Genomic DNA, 22293 nt, shown 5'->3' on the forward strand with positions numbered 1-22293 from the left:
GTTTTCCATGATAGCCTTAAATTCCTCCTGAAAATGTTGAAGAAATCACTGTTGCAGTGGAAAGAAGACATGCTCTGTTTTTATTTTAGAGATAAAAACTATAAACTACTGGACTGATAGCAGCACTTCTACTCACCAGTTGTTTGCTAAAGACTGGATGTATGTTCCATGTGTGATGTTTGTGTGTGGGTGGGATCTCTGGTCTGCTGGGGAATTCATGAGGCAGCCTTGTCTTGGTGAGATAAAGAGGATTTTTTGGGGGGGGGGGGGGGGGGGGGGTGGTATGACATTGACAGGAATGGACAGTTTAATTAATAACCACCATCCTTTTCTCCCTGACCTCGACTGGTCACACATGCTCTTACTGGAGCCCAGACGCAAGCAGCTTAATGTTCATTAGCAAATATTGATTGAGCTGTAGCTCACGGCGTGGATGTCAGAAACAAGGCTGAAAAAGTGGAAAGTTAGCGGACAGGAATTCGACATCAACAGAGCGGGATAAGGTAAGAACTCTGGACATATTTCATGTTCACTGGTGAGCAGGTGACTTCTTATGAGTCCATGGCGTGCCACTGTGCCTGAGGTATGTTTGGCTGTTGTGTGTGGGCTGTTAGATTGGACTGGAGGTTTCTGAATCCTTGTGGGTTGCTTCTGGATCCCAGGGGAAATTACACTGAGTTAATTAAAAACAAAATGTGGCAGGTGAAGTCCATAAAAGTAATGTTTCACATGTTGTGGCCTTTTCACCAGATTGGAAAAGTTTAAAAGTGTCTCTGTTATTCACAAATATCTTCAAGCTCATCTAGAGTTATTATATTATTAAATGATCTGCTAACTAAGACTGAATGCTTCCATAAATTATGTTCAGTAAAATCACATTAAGAAATACGACACTGATCCTGTGATACGTCCTGTCAAGTGAGTCCTAACAACACAATGTGTACTTGAATATGTAATATGATGAGAAATATGATAACCGTTCTGACAGGAGGTAGAAAGAAAAGACGCTTTCCATGACTTGCTCATAGAGAGGCCTTGTTGTGTCCTGACCTTCATCCCCCACCTCCCTGCCGGCAGCTACTGAACATCTCCTCCCTGTGTGGGAGAGGAGACCCGTCAGGTGTGTTGATGTAGAGACTCCAAGGCTGATGTTTAATTACACTGTAGGTTTCAGAGGATCATGCAGGGCTATAGGTTTGCTCAGGAAATCTTCACCATGGTTCACAAATCATCCTACTTTTGTGCTTGTAAACAGAGGCAGACAGCTACTTTGACCCAGTCCAACCTGTGTTTCCTGAGTTGGTGCCTGACGACCCTCCTGAATGAATGAGTGGGTGGGCCCCGACATCAATGTGGTGGGACCTCTGCATATCCCACCCAGCGATGAATTCCCCATCTCAGAGAGCTCCCACTTGTTCGGTAAGTCTATTCAACCAGCTCACAGAAAGACAAGAGAGGAGTTTACAGTCAAACAGTGGTGCTTTGAGCTCAATGCTAATGTCAGTATGCTAACATGCTCACAGTGACAACACTGAAGGAATACTTCACCACACAAAATGATGTTTTGTAAGTCTGTTAGTCATGCCGTGTTACCTTGAATTCGTGACGAATCCTTCTTTGCATGCCTCTGCGGAAAATGGTAAACATTATGATTTATTGATTAATCAGGGACCACAGTTAACAACAGCAAAAACTATATCAAATTATCAAACATGCATTTTTTATCAAAACCTGTCCATTTATAACTAAAATGCAAGTGAATTTTTTATGGTTTCTTCAAAGCCAGTCTCCAGTACTAAGGTTTTTGGCAAAAATGCTGTGTTGTACAGTAAGTGCTGAGCATACGACTGGATAACTGAGACTTAGATTTCACTGCACGAGTTGTGTGAGAGTTTGTGAACGGATGTCTTGACGTAGTTTTACTGTTGTTAAACGTCATCCCCAGTCAGTCAGTACATCAATATGTTCACTGTTTTCTATGGAGATATGCTAGAAAAACAATGTTTTCTTTGCAAAGTCAAGGTAACACAGTATGACTTATTGATTTTAAAAGGTCATTTTGTGGGAGGAGTAATCCTTTAACATGCTGATGTTTAGCAGGTGCAATGTTTGTCATGTTCACTATTATATTTTTGTGTGTTAGCATGTCAACAGTTGCTGTTTAGCATTTAAACAGCTGATAGGAATGTCATGATTGGTCTTGAACCTGATGATCGTGCACGACTCCATTACATGAGTCAAAAGTATTGATACTCAAATATTATTTTAATACAAGACTCTGAAACAACCTTCACACAGGATCCTGCCCAATATGTGGCTAAATCCATGAAAATCCATTACAAGTCATTTGACCAACTATAGCATAAAAACTGCAACTACTACAATCACAGAAAACTTTGTTTAAACATGTCTATCTGGAATAAAAAATGTTAATATACCTTGACATGCTTTCTCAGGTTGGACAGTGAATTTTGTGGGCAGTGATGAATTTTGTTTATGGTGAAAAGAGCAAAGATTCAAATCAATATTATTCTGTCTTCATTTAAAAAATTCTAACATGGACTACAGAAATGACCATGGGTGCTCTGGTGGTGAGGAAACTGGAGCAAGCACTTTGAAGCTGACTGACAGGTGTAGAAGGAGTAGTTCAACATATCCTAAAAAAAAACATTTGTATGATATCTTACAAAAATACAAATACAACAGTTCACATCATATCAACCAAAGTAGCACCCCACGAACTACATTACATACTTGATATAAAGTTGCGTAAATCTGATGTAGCAGTGATGAATGATGATGTAAAGTCACATAGGTTTGGTTAGGGAAAAGTAACATGGAAACAATGTACCTTAAAATAACGTCACTTGGTTTCAAACACTGGTGTCCTGGGGGAAAGTCCTGTGTTGTTTTGCTCATCCACCACTCCAACCTCTCTTCTTATGTTGACTTTTGTTCTGTACTTTCTTCCCTTCTTCTGTCAGCACATTGGTCATGTGATCGCAGCCTTCCTGATTATGTGGGTTATACACAAATTACTGGTTCATGATTACGTGGGATATATACAAATTGTGGTGCATTACTTTTTGTAGGTATACAGACAAACAGTGAATGAGAACAGCCTGAATAGTTTACTGTGACTGTCACATTTTAATAAAAGAAAATTCTCTCCCACACTACATAGCTATACTTCAAAGTAACGACTAACAGAAACCTTCATAGAAATATAGTTGAGTCAAAGTCAGAAGTTTAAAAGAAATACTCAAATTACAGATACTTGAAAAATGTTCTTAAGTACAGTACTCAAGTAAGTGTAAATGGACTGCGCTTGTATAACGCCTTTCTAGTCCTCTAGTCCTGCGCTTTTACACCATATGTCACATTCACCCATTCACACACACATTCACGCCCTGGTGGCCAAGGCTACCCTATATAGTGCCACCTGCTACTCAGTAACCATTCACTCGCTCTCACACACTGTTTGAACAGCCATCAGGTGCAATTTGGGGTTCAGTACCTTGCCCAAGACATCCTCGGAGGAGCTGAGGATCAAATCATTGATCTTTCAATTAGTGGACGACCCGCTCTACTTTGAGCCACAGCTGCCCCTTGTTCTTTGTAACTACCTACATAGATGAGCTGTGATGATATGTGACATGTCATGTGTAAATTATGTAATTTATAGCACACATGAGGACAATATACCCAAACAGTTAATTACTAGGAGTTACCACACAAAGCCCGCGTAAATGTACCATCATCACTACATTATAAGTAAGCAATTTATTACAGTCAATGCAAAAATAGAAGAAAAGAAATTAAGATTAGATTAAAAAAAATATAATAAATTTGTGTTTAGGAGGAATATTTGCATGCAATAGAGTCCGCCAGGAATGAGTCCTAAAACACAGAAATGAGTTAGCATTTTAGCACTCACTGTTCCCTCATCTCAGAGTCAATGGGTTTTTGGTTTGAAGCCTGAAATAAGGTCTGTGGTTGACACAAGCTTAAGAGACTTTTATGTTTCATTTTTGACATAAAATACATCAGCAAATACCCCGCTCATGAACTTCTGAGCTTCTATGTGTCTTAAAAAAAAGGCTGTTGCTAACAAGTGGCCTAAAGAAACTACAGAACGTCATCATGCCGAGGCGCACCAAACACAGCTTTGCAGTCTTGTAATGGTGGTGGCGTAAAGTCAAGAGACCGTAGCGTAGTTTGTCTATAGCCTATCATTAGCTTTTTACATCTGGCCATTGCATTTAGGCTTCAATAATCATGAAAGTGGTGTTCATTTGTGAAGAGTTGTTTTTGACGAGGGAACCAGTGTGATCTTCTGCATTGGCCTACAGAAAAGCGTCATCCCTGGGGCACTCTATTAGGATCTCAGATAGTGTGGTGTGAGGCTAATCTGTACAGTTATAGTCACAACAACCAATGAACTCACTTCTTTTATAGGCTGACTCACGCACAAGGCACACCTTCAACCTGTCAGAGTGAGTTGTGACACCGTAACACGATGTGCTGCATTTGAGAGTGAGTGAAACTCACTGGTTAGAAAGCAAGCAGGGAAGTGGAATAGAAAGCTAATGATAACAGACCAATGATTAAAATCTTCTGTCACTCCAAGTGGTTGCAATACGAATGACAACTTGACTGAACCAATTGAAAAAAAAGAAAAATTTATGTCTGGTCGCTTACAAACTTAAGCAGCACCATACAGCGGCAGTCAGCTGGCACCATTGCCCAAATCTGGAAATGACTCCAGTCATTAGCCAGCTACTTGAAATGATGTAAAGAAATGTGACTGCGTGGTTAATGAGTAGCCGTGGCAACCTTTGCTCTTCTTGGGATTTCTCAAGCAAACGCCAAGGAGTTCAGTACTTGATCTGCTGTTTCACGTCTATCCCAACATAAATAGATAAATTAATGGAAGACGGTTTGTTAGTTAGAGGTGAAGGAAAGACCGATCTACAAACCACAGCTGGAGAGTTGGGGTCAGAGAGTGAAGTCTCTGGATAGTTTACATGTTCGGTCACACAGAGATGGCCATGGTCCACACCAAGTCTTCAAGAGGTCAGTATTACATGTACTCTACAGGTGCTGCATTTGTGTTGAGTGTGTCAGTTTATTTTAAGAACAGATTTAATGTGAGTGTCTCTTCTTGTAAACTACACGTGGTCTTTCAAACCATTGCCTTTTGGCTGTTTTCTAAGGGGGTATCATGTTGTGAATACGCTGCACTTGTTCTTAATATCAGTGATGATAAAAACAACATTTTCATCCTGACAACTATTCTTGGATACAGTTGAAACATCCAAAAGAGGCTACATGTGATTCTGAAAGACACAGTGTTCTCTGTGCAAGCACTTTGTTAATCATTTATGGGTTTATAATATGAGTTGTGTGTGTTACCGACTACTGCTGAGCCAGTTCCTATTCTTACAAGCTTCTGCAGAGAGGCACTTGCAATAAACTTGTCTTGTGCACTTTTTCCTTATGAAAACTGAGGTTTTCATGATTTCACATGAAGTATCATGTTGCACAGACTGTAAAGCCCCCTGTTGTTCCACAGTAGCCCTGAACAGACAAACTAAACACTGGCTCCAAATAGAGCCGTTCACGTTTTCAAATTGGCCACTGTAATTCTCTCCCACGCTTGGCACACAGGAGACTTTCAGTTTTGCAACCTCATCACAAGATGTCACTAAATCCTACACACTGGACCTTAACGTGCCCCCAAAAATGTATTATTGCTGGTTTAATAACTTGTGTCTTCAACAAATTTTACATTTTCTGAAACAAACTTAATTTTGGGATCTAAAAGTAAATTTACTCATACTGACTTGACATTATTCTAAATGAAGTTCCTTTGGTATTTGGCTGCTTTCTGATGCTCTATGGTTGTCCAAGTTTTATTATGTTGTGTTATATCAACTTCACTAAGAGTGAAAGTTAAGTCTTGGCCTTGAAATGGGTAGTTTAAGATCAACTCAAGTTTTCTCACATGGAGATAACTTCAGCAGTTATTACTTGGTTCCATATTTATGCCATGTTATCATGATAATGATAAAACTGTATTTATATAGCACCTTTACACAAGAAATGCAGCACGGAGTGCTTTACAATAACTGCATTATAAGCACTGAGTGATACTATGAAGATAGACATAATGAACATAGAACAGACAAACAAGGCAACAAACACTGACTTTCACCTGGGAGAGTGGCGTTTGCGTCCCATAAAATTATAAAGTCAAACCTTGTCACCAAGTGGCAGCATGTACAGTGAGAATGACGATAATAATGTGGTTTCATGACAGTTTATCTCCATTCACTAAAGGAGGCCACAAGCCACAACTAAAAACTAAGTAAAATAATTAAGTGGACCTGAGTTAAGATTCTGTTTGTTGTTTTTAAAAAGTTTTAAAGTCCCTCGTTATCTTCTCTCTCAGATATTCTTGCAGATCAAGGCAGTCCTCTCCTGCAGGATACCGACATCTTGCCCTTCGCCAGCTATCCCAGCATGCAGTATCCATCGATGGAGCCGACCATGCCCTCCACACCATATTACTCCAGTCAGAACTACTACCCTCAGTACAACGGAGACGAATGGTACTCACACACAGGGATATATGAACTGAGGAAAGGACCCCTGGAGGTCGGCTATGATGCTGAAATGGAGGAGGTGTCTGCTGTGGTGCCCACTGTGTGCAAGAGAACACGGCACATGTCGCAGGCTGGAAGGGTCAAAGGGGAGGAACTGTGTGTGGTGTGTGGAGACAAGGCCTCTGGATACCACTATAACGCTCTTACCTGTGAGGGATGTAAAGGTGAGGCGCTGCAGTGAGCTGGGATTTAAATGCAGTGCTTGCATTTGTTTGCAAAAGAGTGTCTGGGATTTGTACGGTTTAAAGTACATGTCTGGGCACTGATGAAGGCTGCGATAGCGGAGAGTGACATTTGACCCACAGAGAAAAAATGGTCTTATTGTGTTTAGCTGTTGACTTTAGAGGCCACCTATGACAGGGATGTTCATATCTACAGTCCAGACAGCAGCTGGTGAGGAGTATTTAACACATCTGTCATTTTTAATTAATACAAGAGAACTGGTCACGCTGTTTGCGCTTATTAGGTCGGACCAAGGGGCAGATAAGTGGCAATTCTTTGTCTGGAATATGCTTCGTTGCTGCATCTTATTTCCTGTTTGTGTGCTTGCCTGTTGATAAAAACAGATTAAAGGTTGTTGAATCATACTTTACAGCTATCACTGCCACTGCTGTACACAGTGGCATAAAGCTGTCGATCATATATTTAATTACATGCCAGGGACAGGCAGTAAATCCATGCAATCATACAGTACATCAACGTCAGCTCTGACTTCTTGAGCTAAATAAAATATCAGAGCTGATTTAACGAGAACAAACCACGAGAAAATATTACAGTGACTTTACAGCCCTTCTCCACGTGAGAACGATCCATTTGGTGACAGGGGAGTCGTGGCCCCCGTGTTTTTATGACACTGTGAATTTGTCGTGATTTCTGCCAACGCAGCGAGTGAATGGATATGAGTGTAATTCCACACTGTGAGGCTGGACAATGCCAGGAGCACAGCGGCTGGCCTCTCCTGCCATTTGACTGAGAATAGGTTCAGGTCTACCCGCTACTGCTGCCAGATTGGGTTCCCTCTCAGCTTTCTGCAGCACAAAGCAGGAGCAACCTGAGCTCAGTTACGCTAATGCATGTCATTCTGCTTAATGTTCGATGTCAGAATGTCTAATAACTGTTCCAAAGTTATTCTGTGTGTGTGTGTGTCTGTGTGTCTGTGTGTTTTGCAATGTCTGGGACCTTGCCAGCCGGGTTCACAGGATTCTCTCTGTGACATTATTAGAACTGTGTGTAACCTACCAATTTCATTTATATCAGCCTGTCAGTGACCCTTTCTGGTTACATAACTAGAGATCTGCATGAAGTACAAACTGAGCCATGACAGAAAAAGATCAGATTCTTTACTTAATATATGTAAAAGTAGAACTACCAAAATGACAAGTCCTTAATCCAAAATTCAAGTGTAGAAGGATTATCTACCAAATATTCTTAAAGCAGCTATAATCAGTATATATAATCAGCTCTATGGAGCATTTTGCCATCTCATTGTTTTAGTTTTCTGGTCTGCAATGTGATTCACTCACATTGTTCTCATTTGTTGTGTTTTGAGCTCCAGCAGTCAGCTGTTTTCACTAAAAAAAATACTAAAACCCAGCTGCACGCTACCTGCACAGCACCGAACGCCTGACAGACACAGCACATGACTAGCTGGTGAACCGCACTGTTTACACATGGTGTTAAGGTGCATCTTGGGTGATCTGATCACAAGTGGACAGCTCTACATGTGTCTGCTCACACCTGGCATTAGAATGCATCTCTACATGCAACTTGAGACACCACTTGTGATCAGTTCTCACTTTCCTGCTTTATATGCGAATTAACACCTACATCATTTCTGTTTGACCTGGTGTTCAGCCTCGACAAAATGTAACAAAACGTTTAAACGTAAATGGTGGTGTGTCGAACACACTGTTGTGTATGTTGTGTTACGCAAGCACACTGCCTTTTTAATTTTGTGGGTTTATATACACGACACCGCTGATTGGGTATGACCTCCAACACACTCTCCAAACAAGAGAAAGCCTCAAAGCTTTTTGCCCACTGTTTCACACTGTCTTCAGATTGAATTTGCCCCCAATACGTTGTCGTTTTTAACCGGCAGGTGTGCAATACAGATGGGGTTTAATATTTGGTGTGTTCCAGGCAACCCAAATTGCCCAAGAAGTTTGAATCACCTGTAATATAATCTCTCAAGACAGATTCTGCAATTTACATTGTAGAATCTGTTGGCAGCCCTGTGTGAAAGACGACTGGGGGGGGGGGCTTTGAGTTTGAACGATGCTGCACTTTAGCCAATCACAATGGAGGGGGCATGGCCAAGACGTGCAGGTGTCCCCAGGAAATGTGTACCTACAGAAACAGCAAGCTCCACGTCCATAGCAACCGCTCCACCCAAAACGCCATCTCGTCAAGTGAAAAAACATATTTTTTCCAGCGGGTGTCTGAGTTACAACATGATTGAGCTAACTGGAGTAGTTTCATGTCGTATCCGACAACGGGAGGATTTTAACAGATGATGTCCTGATGTTAGCTTTGCTAACTGTCCCTGTCAGCTGCAGCCACTGATGCTTTCTAGACATCATGATTTCCCATAACTGAATAAATACCACACATAGCAACACAAAACTGCTTTGCTAGCTCAATCATGTTGTAACTAAGATATCTGCTGGAAAAAATATTTTATTCACCAACCGTTTATTGAGTTATTACCTTATTTTTATAGTCTATGGTTATTACAGACACCGCTAACGGCTAACGTTAACAGCTAACGGTTAGCCCAGCTAATCTACGATAACCATATTATTAATTACAAATCGTGCACACAGAAATAGTAATGTTTGTTCAATCATTGTGTTTATAGACTTTACAAACATCAGATTAGTCTAAACGGTGATATAGTGACATGAAAAATGTGACATATAGCTAAACTCTGTTGGTTTTCTACCCTAAGTATTTGTAAACAACATGGCGATTCCCTGGGGACACCACCAGAAGTGAAGGGCGTGAGCGATCGCCGAGGCCCCTGCACTTCCGTTAGTCGAAAAACTCTGGGCTGTGTTTTTTTGTTTTTTTTTTTAACCAATGGATTTCCAGATTGCCTGTAAAATAACTCTTTTTTTCACACTTTTTGAAACTTTCAGATGTCATGGACAAAGCTAGCTTACATGATTTGAGAGCCAACTGGGAATGAAACAAAGGATGATCAAAAGGAGAGCCAGGACTTCTGTCTCTGCTGTGATAGCCACAGGACATCAGTTGAATAGGCGGTCTTTTAATGTGGCCCAGGATACATTAGTATACATGCTGCTGAAAGAATGTGGCCATGTACTGGCCAGACCACCTCCAAATGTGGTCCGAGCGATCAAATCTCAAGACACATTGAGGGTGCATCGGGTGCATTCTCACCTGTACTTAGAACCGTCCATTTGTGATCAGATCACCCAAGATACATGGTGTTGTAAACAGGGCCTTCATGGAGCATTTAGTAGCTGAAGAGCCAAATATTTCCTGCAGGATTTGGTGGAGACCAAAACCAGAGCTAAAAGGACAGTAAATATTTGACACAGGTTCATTGGGTGGCCAGAAACATGAGTCCAGATGAATGATAATGTTGCTCCGTGTCCACTGGGTGTATAGATAAATTGTTGCTAGCATGTTAAAAGATGATAATTGGTCAGTTTTTTGTTTGTTGTTTCTGCTGCCCCCAAGTGGAAAAAAAAATCCAAACAATCTGATATACAAAACTACAAGTACTCAATATGCAGAATGGACTCTTTCATAGTGTTGTTTTATACTGTGATATATACTTATTATTACTTTATTATTGTCCCTGATACATTTTGGGTAAGCAGTCTTTTACTCTTGCTGTTGGTCGAGGTGGAGATCATTCAGACATGTTCACAAGATAAATGCAAAGTTACTAGTAACCATAGTTGGCATTTAATGTTGTTAGAAAAATGAGTGAAGAGCAGAGTAGCGGTATAAAGTAGTATTAAATGGAAATAATTAAGCACAAGCACTTTGGGAATGAACAGTACTTAAAGGTCTAGTGCACAGGACTTAGTGGCATATAGTGGTGAGGCTGTAAAACTGAAACTTCTCCCCTGTGCTAAGTGTGTAGGAGAACTATGGTGGTCAACGTGAAAATGTGAATGGCCCTGTCTAGAGCCAGTGTTTGGTTTGTCTGTTCTTAGCTACTGTAGAAACAACATGACTCTGTGGAAGAGAACCTGCTCTGTATGTCGATGTAAACGGCTCAGTATAAGGTAACAAAAGACACAATGACTCTTAGTTTCAGGTGATCATAAACTAAATAAAACATAGTTAGGAATATTATATAGGCCTACCATTTCACTTCAGTCACTTTCCAGCTCTGTACTAAAGTGTGGACCAACAGAAAATGCTTGACTTTGTATCAGCTTCTTCTGTACCTGGCTCGTGATAATTCCTTGTTTTGTCAACCACGTTCAGGTTTCTTCAGACGGAGCATAACCAAGAACGCTGTGTACAAATGCAAGAGTGGCGGGAACTGTGAGATGGACATGTACATGCGCAGGAAATGCCAGGAGTGTCGGCTAAGAAAGTGCAAGGAGATGGGCATGCTGGCTGAATGTGAGTATCACTGATCGTTAAGAGACTCTCATTCCTGTTCATGCTGATTGAATGCAGAAACGATCGGTAATCAATGCGACAGGGAATGAAAGAATTGTAGACTTGTTTCTACTCACTGTCATCCATCAATTCAAACTGATTTGCACCATCCACATGCACACACTTTGCTGTTTGTTTAGTGGAGTCAAGAGAGAGGCTGTCGAAGGTTCCCTCATTTTCCATTCTGGCACGGCCTGTTGAATTTTACTGGAGGATTAAATGCCACATATCACACAACAGAAAGGTCCAGCTTTTGTTACTGTTACAGGAATAGAAGCAGTTAAACAGACAACTTAAGATCCATTTAGGAGGAATTAACACCTTCAAAGAGGCTGATATTGTTAAAAGGAATTTGCCATTAAGTCTTTTTTTCTGAACACCTTTCTATTTGGGAATGTCACCCTCTGTGTTTTCATAAGCTACCTTATAAGATACCTCAATATGAAGACAGAAGTTGTGAACATGTACCTTCTGAGTCGTTGGAGGACGATTAGTTATTGGGTCTATAGGAGCTGTCAGTAGCAAAGAACAGGAGGATGGACTGGACTCCTGTTGCTCATAAATAGTGCAGGCACGTTGTGATGAATATTGCAGGGTGGCAGGCCTTCATGACTCTACCCACTGGAGCAATAAGAGCTCCACAAAGTAGACTTTTTCAGTCATGGAGTGAAAAGACAGATGCTAATTTACATGAGAGATTGAGTTCACTCTTCTTACTTTCCTCTCAAATCTTGTTTACGAGAGAAATTCATTTTTTATTAGGACTTAGAAAGTCAGACAGAAACGTAGAGGACTAGCCAGCCTGTCTCCCAGAAATTAGAGTTGTATGTTTCAAAACATACCACCCCCCAGAACCCCCAGCTGCTCGGGGCACCCGTTCAAGGCAGCCCCCTTGCTCCATCATCTCTCCATTTAATGCACGTATAGATCTGGTTTGTGTGTGTTTTTCAAGCCTGTGCACATATGACAAAAATAATGACATAGTGACAAAAAATTAATTTCCCCTCAAGAATTGATAAAGTGTATCTTCTTCTTCTTCTTCTTCTTCTTCTTCTTCTAATAACTGGGCAGCTGCGTTTTTTTAACTAGATTAGTTGGTGATGGGAAATGCCAATTTTGGAGATGGTTTTGACAAAATCTACCTGCCTGTTAAAACTCAGATCACCATCAAATACAGCACCCAGGTTCTTTGCATGTGGTCTGATGTAGGCGAAAACGTGATCGAGGTTGTGGGGGGTCAAAGAGAAGGATGTCTGTCTTTTCCTCATTGAACTGCAAGAAATTATGAGCCAACAAGACTCTAATGTCTTTAATAGAAAACGTAATTTGCGCTGCATAACATTTCCCTCAGAACACATTTGCTGTTTCACATTAGTTGTATAGAAACATAACTTATGGGAGACAGGGCTGGACTAGCAAGGTTTTACATTCATACATTAGTGTGAGAACAAGTTATCACTCAAAGGATGGTTAAATGAAAATATATTTTCCCTTAATGGAAAATGTGGCCAGTCCTGCAGCAAAAGTAAAACAACAAAAACAATAAGGTAGACTTTAATGAAACAAGACAATAAATCAATAAATTATGCATTGATTTAAATGTGAGCTGCAACTTATGGATAAGTGACTGCACATAATATATGTTGTTGAAATATTAATGGCAGAACATTACAGTTAGGATTCTCATTCCACTCTGCCGTTTGGTTTCTAATGTTAATACGGCCTCATTATAAATGAAAATGAACACTTGCAAATGCTGTTGATTAAAGAGCTGTGAGGTATTTAACACACATAGTGAAGCCTTCATCACCGCCGGCAGGCCTGCTGACAGAGATCCAGTGTAAGTCTAAAAGGCTGCGGAAGAACACCAAGGCCTCCCCGGGAGAGTCGACTGGAGACGAGACAGAGGGCGCGGACAACACGGACAGCAAACAGGTCACCTCAACCACCAAACTGTCAAAGGTGATCACAACCAGTTGCAGTTTTTCCATCTTATTTTTTTTCCTTTAAATTCACTGAGTATTTCATATAAACTGAGACAAATAATGTGTCACCACTTAACGATGGGTTTTGTTGTCTGTTCAGGAAAAAGTGGAAATCACCAAAGAGCAGCAGGCGCTTGTGAGTGCCATCGTAGATGCTTACAACAGACATCAAATTCCTCAAGACGTGGCCAAAAAGCTGGTAAATTACCCTCAATATCACTTCAAACTTCACTTTTCTTTACTTTTCTCTATTTGAATTATTGATGATAAAAGATCCAATAAATTAGTCTGTCTAAATTTGAGAAACTCAAGTTCACATGATGACATGCTTTGATCTTTATTGCCACTAATCATAGTTGAGTAGCCTGCTGGTAGACTTTATGCAGCTTGGTCGATCTGATCTTTTCCAACACTGTTTTCTTGTGTTGTTTCACCTCCAGCTACAAGAACAGTACAGCGCAGAAGAAAACTTCCTGCTACTGACAGAAATGGCAACAAGTCAAGTTCAAGTTCTGGTGGAGTTTACAAAAAACATTCCAGGTATTGTTGCCTGTTTTGAAAGTCTTACAGACGGGGTTCCCACGTCATGGAAAAGTGACAGAATTTTACAATCACATTTTCCAGGCCTGTAAAAGTCATAAATGTGGTAAAAATAATTCAAAGTTTTGGAAAAGTCGTGGAATTTTGTTGTGTGTAATGAATTGTTACAGTAATCTGACATGGATAGCCTTACACGTAATTTAACATGACGGCATGTGTATTTTCTGTGTACAATGTTTTGTGTACATTTCTGGATTTCTCTCCCCACATTTCCTCTCTATTCATGTTTGCAAGTGAGCTGAAATTATGTTTAACTGGAGTTTAAATCTGATATGTTTGAAAAACGCCCGGCAAAACATACAAACAAAACAATTATTATGAGTCTTTGACAAGTCATAGGAAAGTTTTGAAATCACGTTCATGAAAAAGTGTGGGAACCCTGTATAGAATATAGTCTGTTATAATACTAGGATCATGGATGATAACATGCGGGATGTAATGAGTGGTGTGACACCTCTGGCAGGCTTTCTGTCTCTGGATCGTGAGGATCAGATCGCTCTGCTGAAGGGTTCGGCTGTGGAGGCCATGTTTCTGCGCTCAGCTCAGGTTTTCAACAGAAAGATGCCCAAAGGACACACAGAACTTTTGGAGGAGAGGATACGCAAGAGCGGTGAGTCGACTGAAGTGATCCCATGAAAATAAGAATGATAGAAAGGACAATAAAATGTTGCGTGGTTGTTTGACAAATACAAAAGAAAATGGCGACTAGTTGTTGTGTTGACAAAACACATCAGTGAGGCTGTAAATGGTGTGACATTCACTGGTTTGAGAACTCTGTTTTGGCCTATTCTTTTACCTATTTTCCTTATTAAACAAAAAAATACAACCATACACCAATCCAAGTTTCTCTCTCTCAGCAAACTTACACTAACGATAGCGTAGTTGCCTTTTTAACTCATCATAAAACGCACTTAAATCAAACTCGATTAAAACAAAATAAAACACTTCAAAACCCTCTTAGTTAGTCTTGTTAATCAATTCATTAGTCCGCCGTTCCAACAATCACCAACTCTGTTGGATTGGTCGAAATAAACTCCTGAAGGGGAACTACACCCATTTTCAAAAATCATTCATGTTTGGGACGGCTGTGACTCAGAGGTAGAGCGGGTCGTCCACCAATCGGAAGATCAGCAGGCTCAATCCCCTCACTCCTCCAGTCTGCATGCAGAAGAATCCTTGGGCCAGATATTGAACCCCGAATTCGTCCCAATGGCTGTTCGATCGGTGTGTGAGAGCATGCAGATTTATTACTGCGTAACAGGTGGCAACGTGTACATGTAGCCTCGGCCACCAGTGTGTGAGTGTGTGTGTGAATGGGTTAATGTGACTTGGAGTGTAAAAAGCAATTTGAGTGGTTGGAAGAGTGGCAGGTCCATTACTATGGTCTAAGAGAGTTCAAAATTATTGGTAAACATTAGTAAATCTTTCTCCTAAATCCAACAACCAGGTTGCTAAAACTCTAATTTATGATGTCATAGGGTATAAAGTCTGCAGCTGCTCAACAGACAATGAATTGGGAAAGATTTTCGAGATGACACAGAGAGCACCCAGAGCAATGATCTGAGTATATGGGTACATTTTCTGTTTCAGGACTAAGATCTGTACAACCGAAAAGAGCTCATTTAGGTAAAAAAAAAAAAAAAAAAGAGAAAGAAACGGCCACACCATCAAATCAGGCTCCCATTCATTGTCTGTCTCCAGACTTTATACCTGATGCCATAACAAGTTGAGACTTACTTCTCTGGTTTCTGGCTCTGAGAGAGAGTAGCTCATGTTCATATTGGAATTTTCAATTCAGTTGTTGTTCCCCTTTAGTTCACTGAGTTCGATGAGAATATATGTTGACCTGCACTTTGTTTATCCCTGCAGTCTCTGCCTCTTAGCTGTCCACTGAGCTGTGACTCTTACTTGTTTCAGAGACAGCTACAGTAGCGTTACATCATGTTTCAACAAACATACAAATAATGGCAAAAGAAACAGGAAGCTAGTCCACTGCTCATTTGGTCCTTATTGCAAACCTCACCTCAGTGAGTACGCAACGTGATGCAAGTCAGTCTGTTCTACGGAAGTTAAGGTTGTTACAATGGATGCAGTGCTCTCATTCTATTTCTATGAAGTGATCCATAAAATGTGAGGCACTGTTTCATAGAACATACTGTGTATGACCTGCACTTGTATAGCACCTTTCTAACGCTTTTTACACGACGAGTCACATTCACGAATTCACACACTGGTGGCCAAGGCTACCATATACGGTGTCACCTGTTACACAGCTTTAACACAGTCACACACCAATGGAACAGCAGTCAGAGCAAAATGGGGTTCAGTATCTTGCTCAAGGATACTTCAACATGCGGACTTAAGGAGTCTGGGGTTGAACCGCTGATCATCTGATTAGTTGACATCCTGCTCTACCTACTGAGCCACGGCCATGTCATTTCAAAGTGTGAAAGTAGAATAACTTTACTCCTAATTCATGACCTTCAAGAGTCTTTGGTGCGTTGCTCTTCCAGCAGGTTACACATGCAGCATGGTGACATTTGTAGTTCCACCTGCAGCCGGGCTGTCAGGTCTAGTCAGATCCTCCTTTAATAATTGATCTGATCTGTGTGATGCAGCTGGGAGATGTGTGCTGACCTGTTGATCTCTGGCTGGGTGTAGGTTACACATGCACACACACCCTCACTGGGTACAGTTACACTCAGTTTAGGCGTGTGTGTGTGTGTGTGTGTGTGTGTGTGTGTGTGTGTGTGGGCATGCCGGCAGGTAGAGGAGAGCATTCAAAGCCAGCAGCTCTTCAGTGGCATCGTGTTTCATTTATTGAAACCCATATAAGTTGTTTCCTATATTTCATTTGCAGCCTATATTTACACATACAGTATGTCCCATATCAACTAGTTTGCTGCTTGGTGGTTTTAAGAAATCATTTATATGTATGCGAGGTGTCATTATGTCAACCACGTTGGACAGTTAGACAGACAGTGATGGCAGGAGCGTGTGTGTGTGAGGCGCTGGGTCCCTCAGCGCAGCTCTGGTGTGTGAATGGTGGGGATAAGAGACATTCACACTAAAGGCCAGTCTGGGAGAATAAGGGAGCAAAGCTGTCTGAAGAGACCATTGTTCCTTATCAAAACATCAAGAGTGCTATTGTCCACTTCTCTCCCTCTGAGCCCCGCTGGCATTTCTGAATGCTTGATGATGTGTCCGAGCAGACAGACAGCCTCTGCTAGACTGAAGAGCATCAGAAGTAGGAACTGTTGCCAGTGTGCAAGAGCAAAGTGAATGCAAACATTTGAAGTTATATAGAGAGTAGTTTGTAATAACCATCCTTATTTAATGTTGAATCATTACCTAAAGAAGAAAAGCCTCCTAATGCAGACTAATTCTTCTTTACCCCCATCACAAAATGGTCACAATGGTCTGCCTGATTACGTGGGTTAAACACGAATTGTGTTGCATTACTTTTCCTAGCTATACGTACGAACAGTGCATGAGAAGAGCATTCTTTTCACAGTATTACTGATCCGTTCAGTTATGCCATTTTCAAATGTCTTTGTCGTATCGTACGGTCGAATCTCGCTTGAACTATGCTACACTGCCCCGATAATTTCCTGTGCTACTGCTCAGTTTTGTCTGTGTGTAAGCATTCACAAAATGTAAACAAATTTGGACAAAATTAACACAAAAAATAGACAGAAGGCTCCGTCCATGTCCATATACGTATCTAATGTTGATCATAAAGGAGCCTTCACCCTGATCTGACCCTGTATTTTGCATTTTTGATTTTCCTCTTCCTGTCTTGTCTTCTTCTCCAGTTCTGTTTGAATGATTACTGAACAAAAAACGCTAGATAACGGGTCAGAAATGCACAGTGTGTAAGCAACACCACAGAATATTTGCTTTACTGGGAGAGGTAGACTTGCAGCTCCCTTTCTGTGTGAGCTCGAGTTTATTTTCTTTGTGATTATGTGTGATCATCATGTGAAGAATAATAACAGATTAGGGCAGACTGTTGACTGAGTATCCTGGCTCAAAGTGCAGACTGTTATGCAAGATGGGATCCTTCTGCTTTTTGCCTGCTCTTCCTCCTGTAATGTTTTGTACCCTTGTTCTTCACCATGTGTTGACTGTTCTTTGTCCTGCATTGCTTTTTGCGCAACATTTGCACCATCATTCATCAGATTAGTTTGTCACATGAGCATTATATAGACTAACATCATCTGCATACAAACCAAGCGGCAACCTCAAGTGGTGAAAAATAAAGCCATTGTGGAAGTGCAAAAAACTGCAGATATTTGAACGGCCACATGGCGCTGGCTCCAGAGGGGAGTCAATCCCCATAGATTGCTGTTTTAAAATGCCTAATTCTACAACAAAAGGCAAAAATGGTCAAAAACACACTAACAAGACACACTGGGAAAAAACGCTGGAATTCTCACTCAATGGTAAAGATGATCTGGCAAAAAAGAAGGGGAAGACAGAAACTTAAATACTCTAAGACAAGGGAGACAATAGCCCCTTTTAAAGTGCCAGATTTTCCATGAATGTTGGGCCGTTTTGCCGGCAAGGTGCTAGCGTTTAGACACACAGAGCCGGACTGGCAAGTTGATCCGAGGTGCTCAATTTTCCGCCTCGTAGGGTAGTCATATTGGCAGAACCTTTTTGGTTTAAACAGACCGAGGCGCCCTTCCACAACGGGAGGGGCTGTTGATGACTTGTGGGAGGAGCTGTTGATGACGCCGCACATGCGAGCAACTGGCAGTGGATAAACAGGAAACAGCTGATAGCAGGAATTAGCGAGCAGCAAGTAGCAAGAGGGAAACGCAAACCTGACAGACACTGTAAAGATGAGCAACTGGGGAGACAAGGAATTGTGCGCCCTCCTTGTCCTCGCAAATGAAGAGGCCATTAACCGTCAGATGTTGGGAACGGTGAAGAACGGATCGACTTACGAGAGAATCGCCAAAGGACTGACTAGCCAAGGCTTCCCTCCCACGTCACTGGTTACGTCACACGCTGAGCTACACGTTTTGTTACTTGCTCACGCCCCCCATTGCCCCGAAAAAGGCACATTCTATATAAACAAAAGTAGGCAGGCGGCATTTTGCCACATTCCCTGATTTTGTTTTTATACTGCCAATGCTGAAAAAAGACTGATTGGGCTTTCCTGCAAATTTGCACAATTCCTATTTAAAAAGGGCTTATGAGACACAGGTGAAATACACTGAGATACAGGTGAAATACATTAGGTCAGGGCAAGTAATCATGAAGGAGGGAAACTTGACAGGTAGTGGGATCTGAAACAAGACTAGACAATGGTTACTTAGATAAAACAGGAAACACAGGGATGACAAAAAAAACATGAACTCAAGGGGCTTGACAGGTCATGATAGCTGGAACAAAAAACAGTTTTGGTCTCTGTAGCTATTTTTCCTGCTCATGACAACTATACAGGGGCTGAATGTTTATATAACTTACCCATTTAAATGTTGTTGAGGCTTAAAGTTGCACATAACGAAGGGCGGGTCGCTTTGAGTGACAGGCCGTCTGCTGATAGTGGTCTCGGCTTCTCACTCAGATCCACCCCTTTGCACCTCCACAGTCCAGCCTCTTGCCCAAACATGGTCACTTCTGGCTCTAAAAAAACAACATGGCGACACCCAAAATGTCGAACTTGAGGCTTCAAAATGGGAGTTCACAAACCAGTGGGTGACATCACAGTAGCTATGTCCATTATTTTTACAGTCTATGATACAGATACAGATCACTTCTTATTATGTGAGGTAATCATATGAGAAAGTTATGAAGATAGTTAGCATTTAAAATGAAAAGTCATAATCTCGTGATTGATAACAACAAAAGTTGCTCTTGACAATTTCACTCATGCTGTTTTTCTGTCGTGTGTGTTGTAACCACTTATCTTTGATCCCAATGCGCTCTTATCCCAGGCTGCCACTTTGTTGTGCCTTTTGCATATGATACCAATGCAGAAGACACCCTTTGGCATCTCTATGAGATGCATACTCGTTGGAACATGTAGTTAAAGTTTGGTTTAGGTTAGGTTTAGACAACAAAACCACTTGGTTAGGTTTAGAAAAAAAATGCTGTTTTGGATTGAAATAAGTACATAACATGATGTAAGTATGTCAGGTGAGTGACATCAGTTCGTGACAAAGGGACACGAGTTACCTAACAATATGTTAAAACACCATTGATTTTTAATCAACCATGGGACAGGAACAGCCGTCTCTTCCTGGATGAAAGTCTGCATTTGTTTAATCACATCCAACCAGACACCAAAGGGTGCCTTCAGCCGTGGTATCACACACTGAGGGGTGTGACAAAGCGTCTTGTCTTGCTTATGGTTAATGCAGCGTTGTATATGTGCTGAAACCACTATAAGTAATTAAACTGGGGCTTAACAGACAGCTCATTGTGTTATCACTGATCTGAGGTCTGTGTTTAACTTTACCTTATCAAAGGGTTTTAAGGGGAGCTTGATTGTGCCTATTCAGCGTATGTTTTGGGAAAATTTATGACATATTTCTCTGCAGGTATATCAGAAGTATTCACGACACCCATGTTCAACTTTTACAAAAGCATCGGTGAACTCCACATGGCGGTGGAGGAACAGGCTCTCCTCACCACTATAACCATCCTAACACCAGGTGAGCCAGCATCAACAGCTTCTAAGGATCCACAAGTATTTTGTAATGACACTATATAAGGCGTGTCTTCTACATTCTTATGATATTAAAATAGGCTAATGTATCATCCTCTCCAGATCGGCCTTATGTGAAGGATCACGAGGCTGTCGAGAGACTTCAGGAGACCATGCTGGACGTGCTGAGGAAGCTGTGTGTCCTGCAGCACCCACAGGAGCCGCAGTACTTTGCTCGTCTCCTGGGCCGTCTGACGGAGCTGAGAACACTCAGCCACTACCACGCAGAGATGCTCACGTCTTGGAGGATGAACGACCACAAATTTACACCGCTGCTCTGTGAGATCTGGGACGTGCAGTGACACACCAGGAGAAAGGCGTAACAAAGGGATGATAGCACGAACATTTCAACTTGCAAGACAGTCATCCTACGACTACAGGGCATATTTATACTGGAGGATGTGAGGATGTGGAATGAAATCCCTGCATCACCTGTTGCTGCCATCAGTCCTGACTCTTTGAATGGTTTAGAGTACTGTTTGTGTTTATTCTGCTCGTGTATTTTTAATGACTCACAACATCATCGTGTTTGTCCACTGTGTGATTCAGCCAACTTAGACTCAGTCTCATCGTTGAGATGTTGTGACAGAGTTTTCAGTGCAAAGGGGAAAGTGTTCAAAGGTGGGATCTGGAAAAATCCTCTTTAGTGCTGAAGTCCCAAAGTTATTAGTTGGACGAGTACAAACTGAAACTTATTCAATGTAAAGATGGTGCTCATAGAAAGTGTAAAGTTTAGATTACATTGAGTTTAATAATGGCTTAGTTTATTTTTTATTTGTAAAACTCACAGTACTTGCACATGTTCTTGCTGTACGCAAAAGTTGTCAGCCTCAATAAACAACCAGATTAACAGGAAAAAAATGTATGTTGGAACATTCTTACATTTACTTTCATACCTATTAGTCAGCACAGAGGAAACAATTGTTAAGGAGTACAGGAGATACAACATCTGGTACATCTGGAAAATAATGGTTCCTCCTCCTCTTTAATCTTTCTGAAAATATCACAATGAACTGAAAACATTGACTGAAGATTAAAATGTCAATGCCTGAGAGTCTCCCAGATGAAATATGGCCCTCTGTTAGATAGACTGTAACAACAAAAACAATGACTTTTTATGCCTTATTGATTCCTACATGAAACCCTCTGTTAATATTTCAATTCAGTGGAGTATCAGAGAAAATGCACCTCAACCACAGGATGTATTTTTATACGTTTTGGCCAGTTTTATATGATTAAGGAATATTTAATGCCATTGTGGACTATTTTAATACCATTACAGTTGTTAATTGGTTTGAATCTTTAATGTTAGGTTCCTCCATTTTCTCTTTTTCATGAAGCTCTTTCTCTATATGTGTCTGTCTTTGTTGGTATACCTCTGCTATTGCTGTAGTTGTTGTTAATTGTGGTAGGCGTAATCAGTGGTGCTCCCAGAAATGGGGGTTCATAGGGGTTGCCAGATGGGGCCACATGAAAATCTTGGGATGGCACACCAAAACCAAAAGCCAAGAGTAAACTTCAGGAATTTGCTTATGCTTTTGCGGTACATAGGCTAGTTGAAAACTTTGTCAATATGGAAAGTGAAGGAAGTGCACACATATATATTTTTTGGTTTCTTATTTTACAGTTAATATCACTAATTATCTGATGTGCATGGACTAATATCAGT

At 41.1% G+C, this 22293-nt stretch overlaps 1 protein-coding gene across 6 annotated transcripts; it reads left to right on the forward strand.

Moving 5' to 3' along the window:
• Positions 1-286: 286 nt before the first annotated feature.
• nr1h4 (nuclear receptor subfamily 1, group H, member 4) lies at positions 287-21485 on the forward strand. 6 transcript variants are annotated; one of them, XM_078168001.1, is made up of 11 exons: positions 287-503; positions 989-1120; positions 1256-1419; positions 6455-6832; positions 11139-11279; positions 13114-13280; positions 13404-13502; positions 13744-13843; positions 14367-14513; positions 20458-20571; positions 20688-21485. In XM_078168001.1, the coding sequence occupies exons 3-11, from the start codon at positions 1323-1325 to the stop codon at positions 20924-20926; spliced, it is 1482 nt and encodes a 493-aa protein (XP_078024127.1). In that variant the 5' UTR covers positions 287-503; positions 989-1120; positions 1256-1322; the 3' UTR covers positions 20927-21485. The 6 variants fall into 6 exon arrangements, with proteins under 6 accessions (XP_078024127.1, XP_078024129.1, XP_078024128.1 ...); XM_078168003.1 differs by having other exon boundaries at positions 1029-1120; XM_033635689.2 differs by having other exon boundaries at positions 290-503; positions 13138-13280.
• The last annotated feature ends 808 nt before the right edge of the window (positions 21486-22293 follow it).

The sequence above is a fragment of the Epinephelus lanceolatus genome, chromosome 5, assembly GCF_041903045.1.
Source record: "Epinephelus lanceolatus isolate andai-2023 chromosome 5, ASM4190304v1, whole genome shotgun sequence".
Lineage (NCBI taxonomy): Eukaryota > Metazoa > Chordata > Actinopteri > Perciformes > Serranidae > Epinephelus > Epinephelus lanceolatus.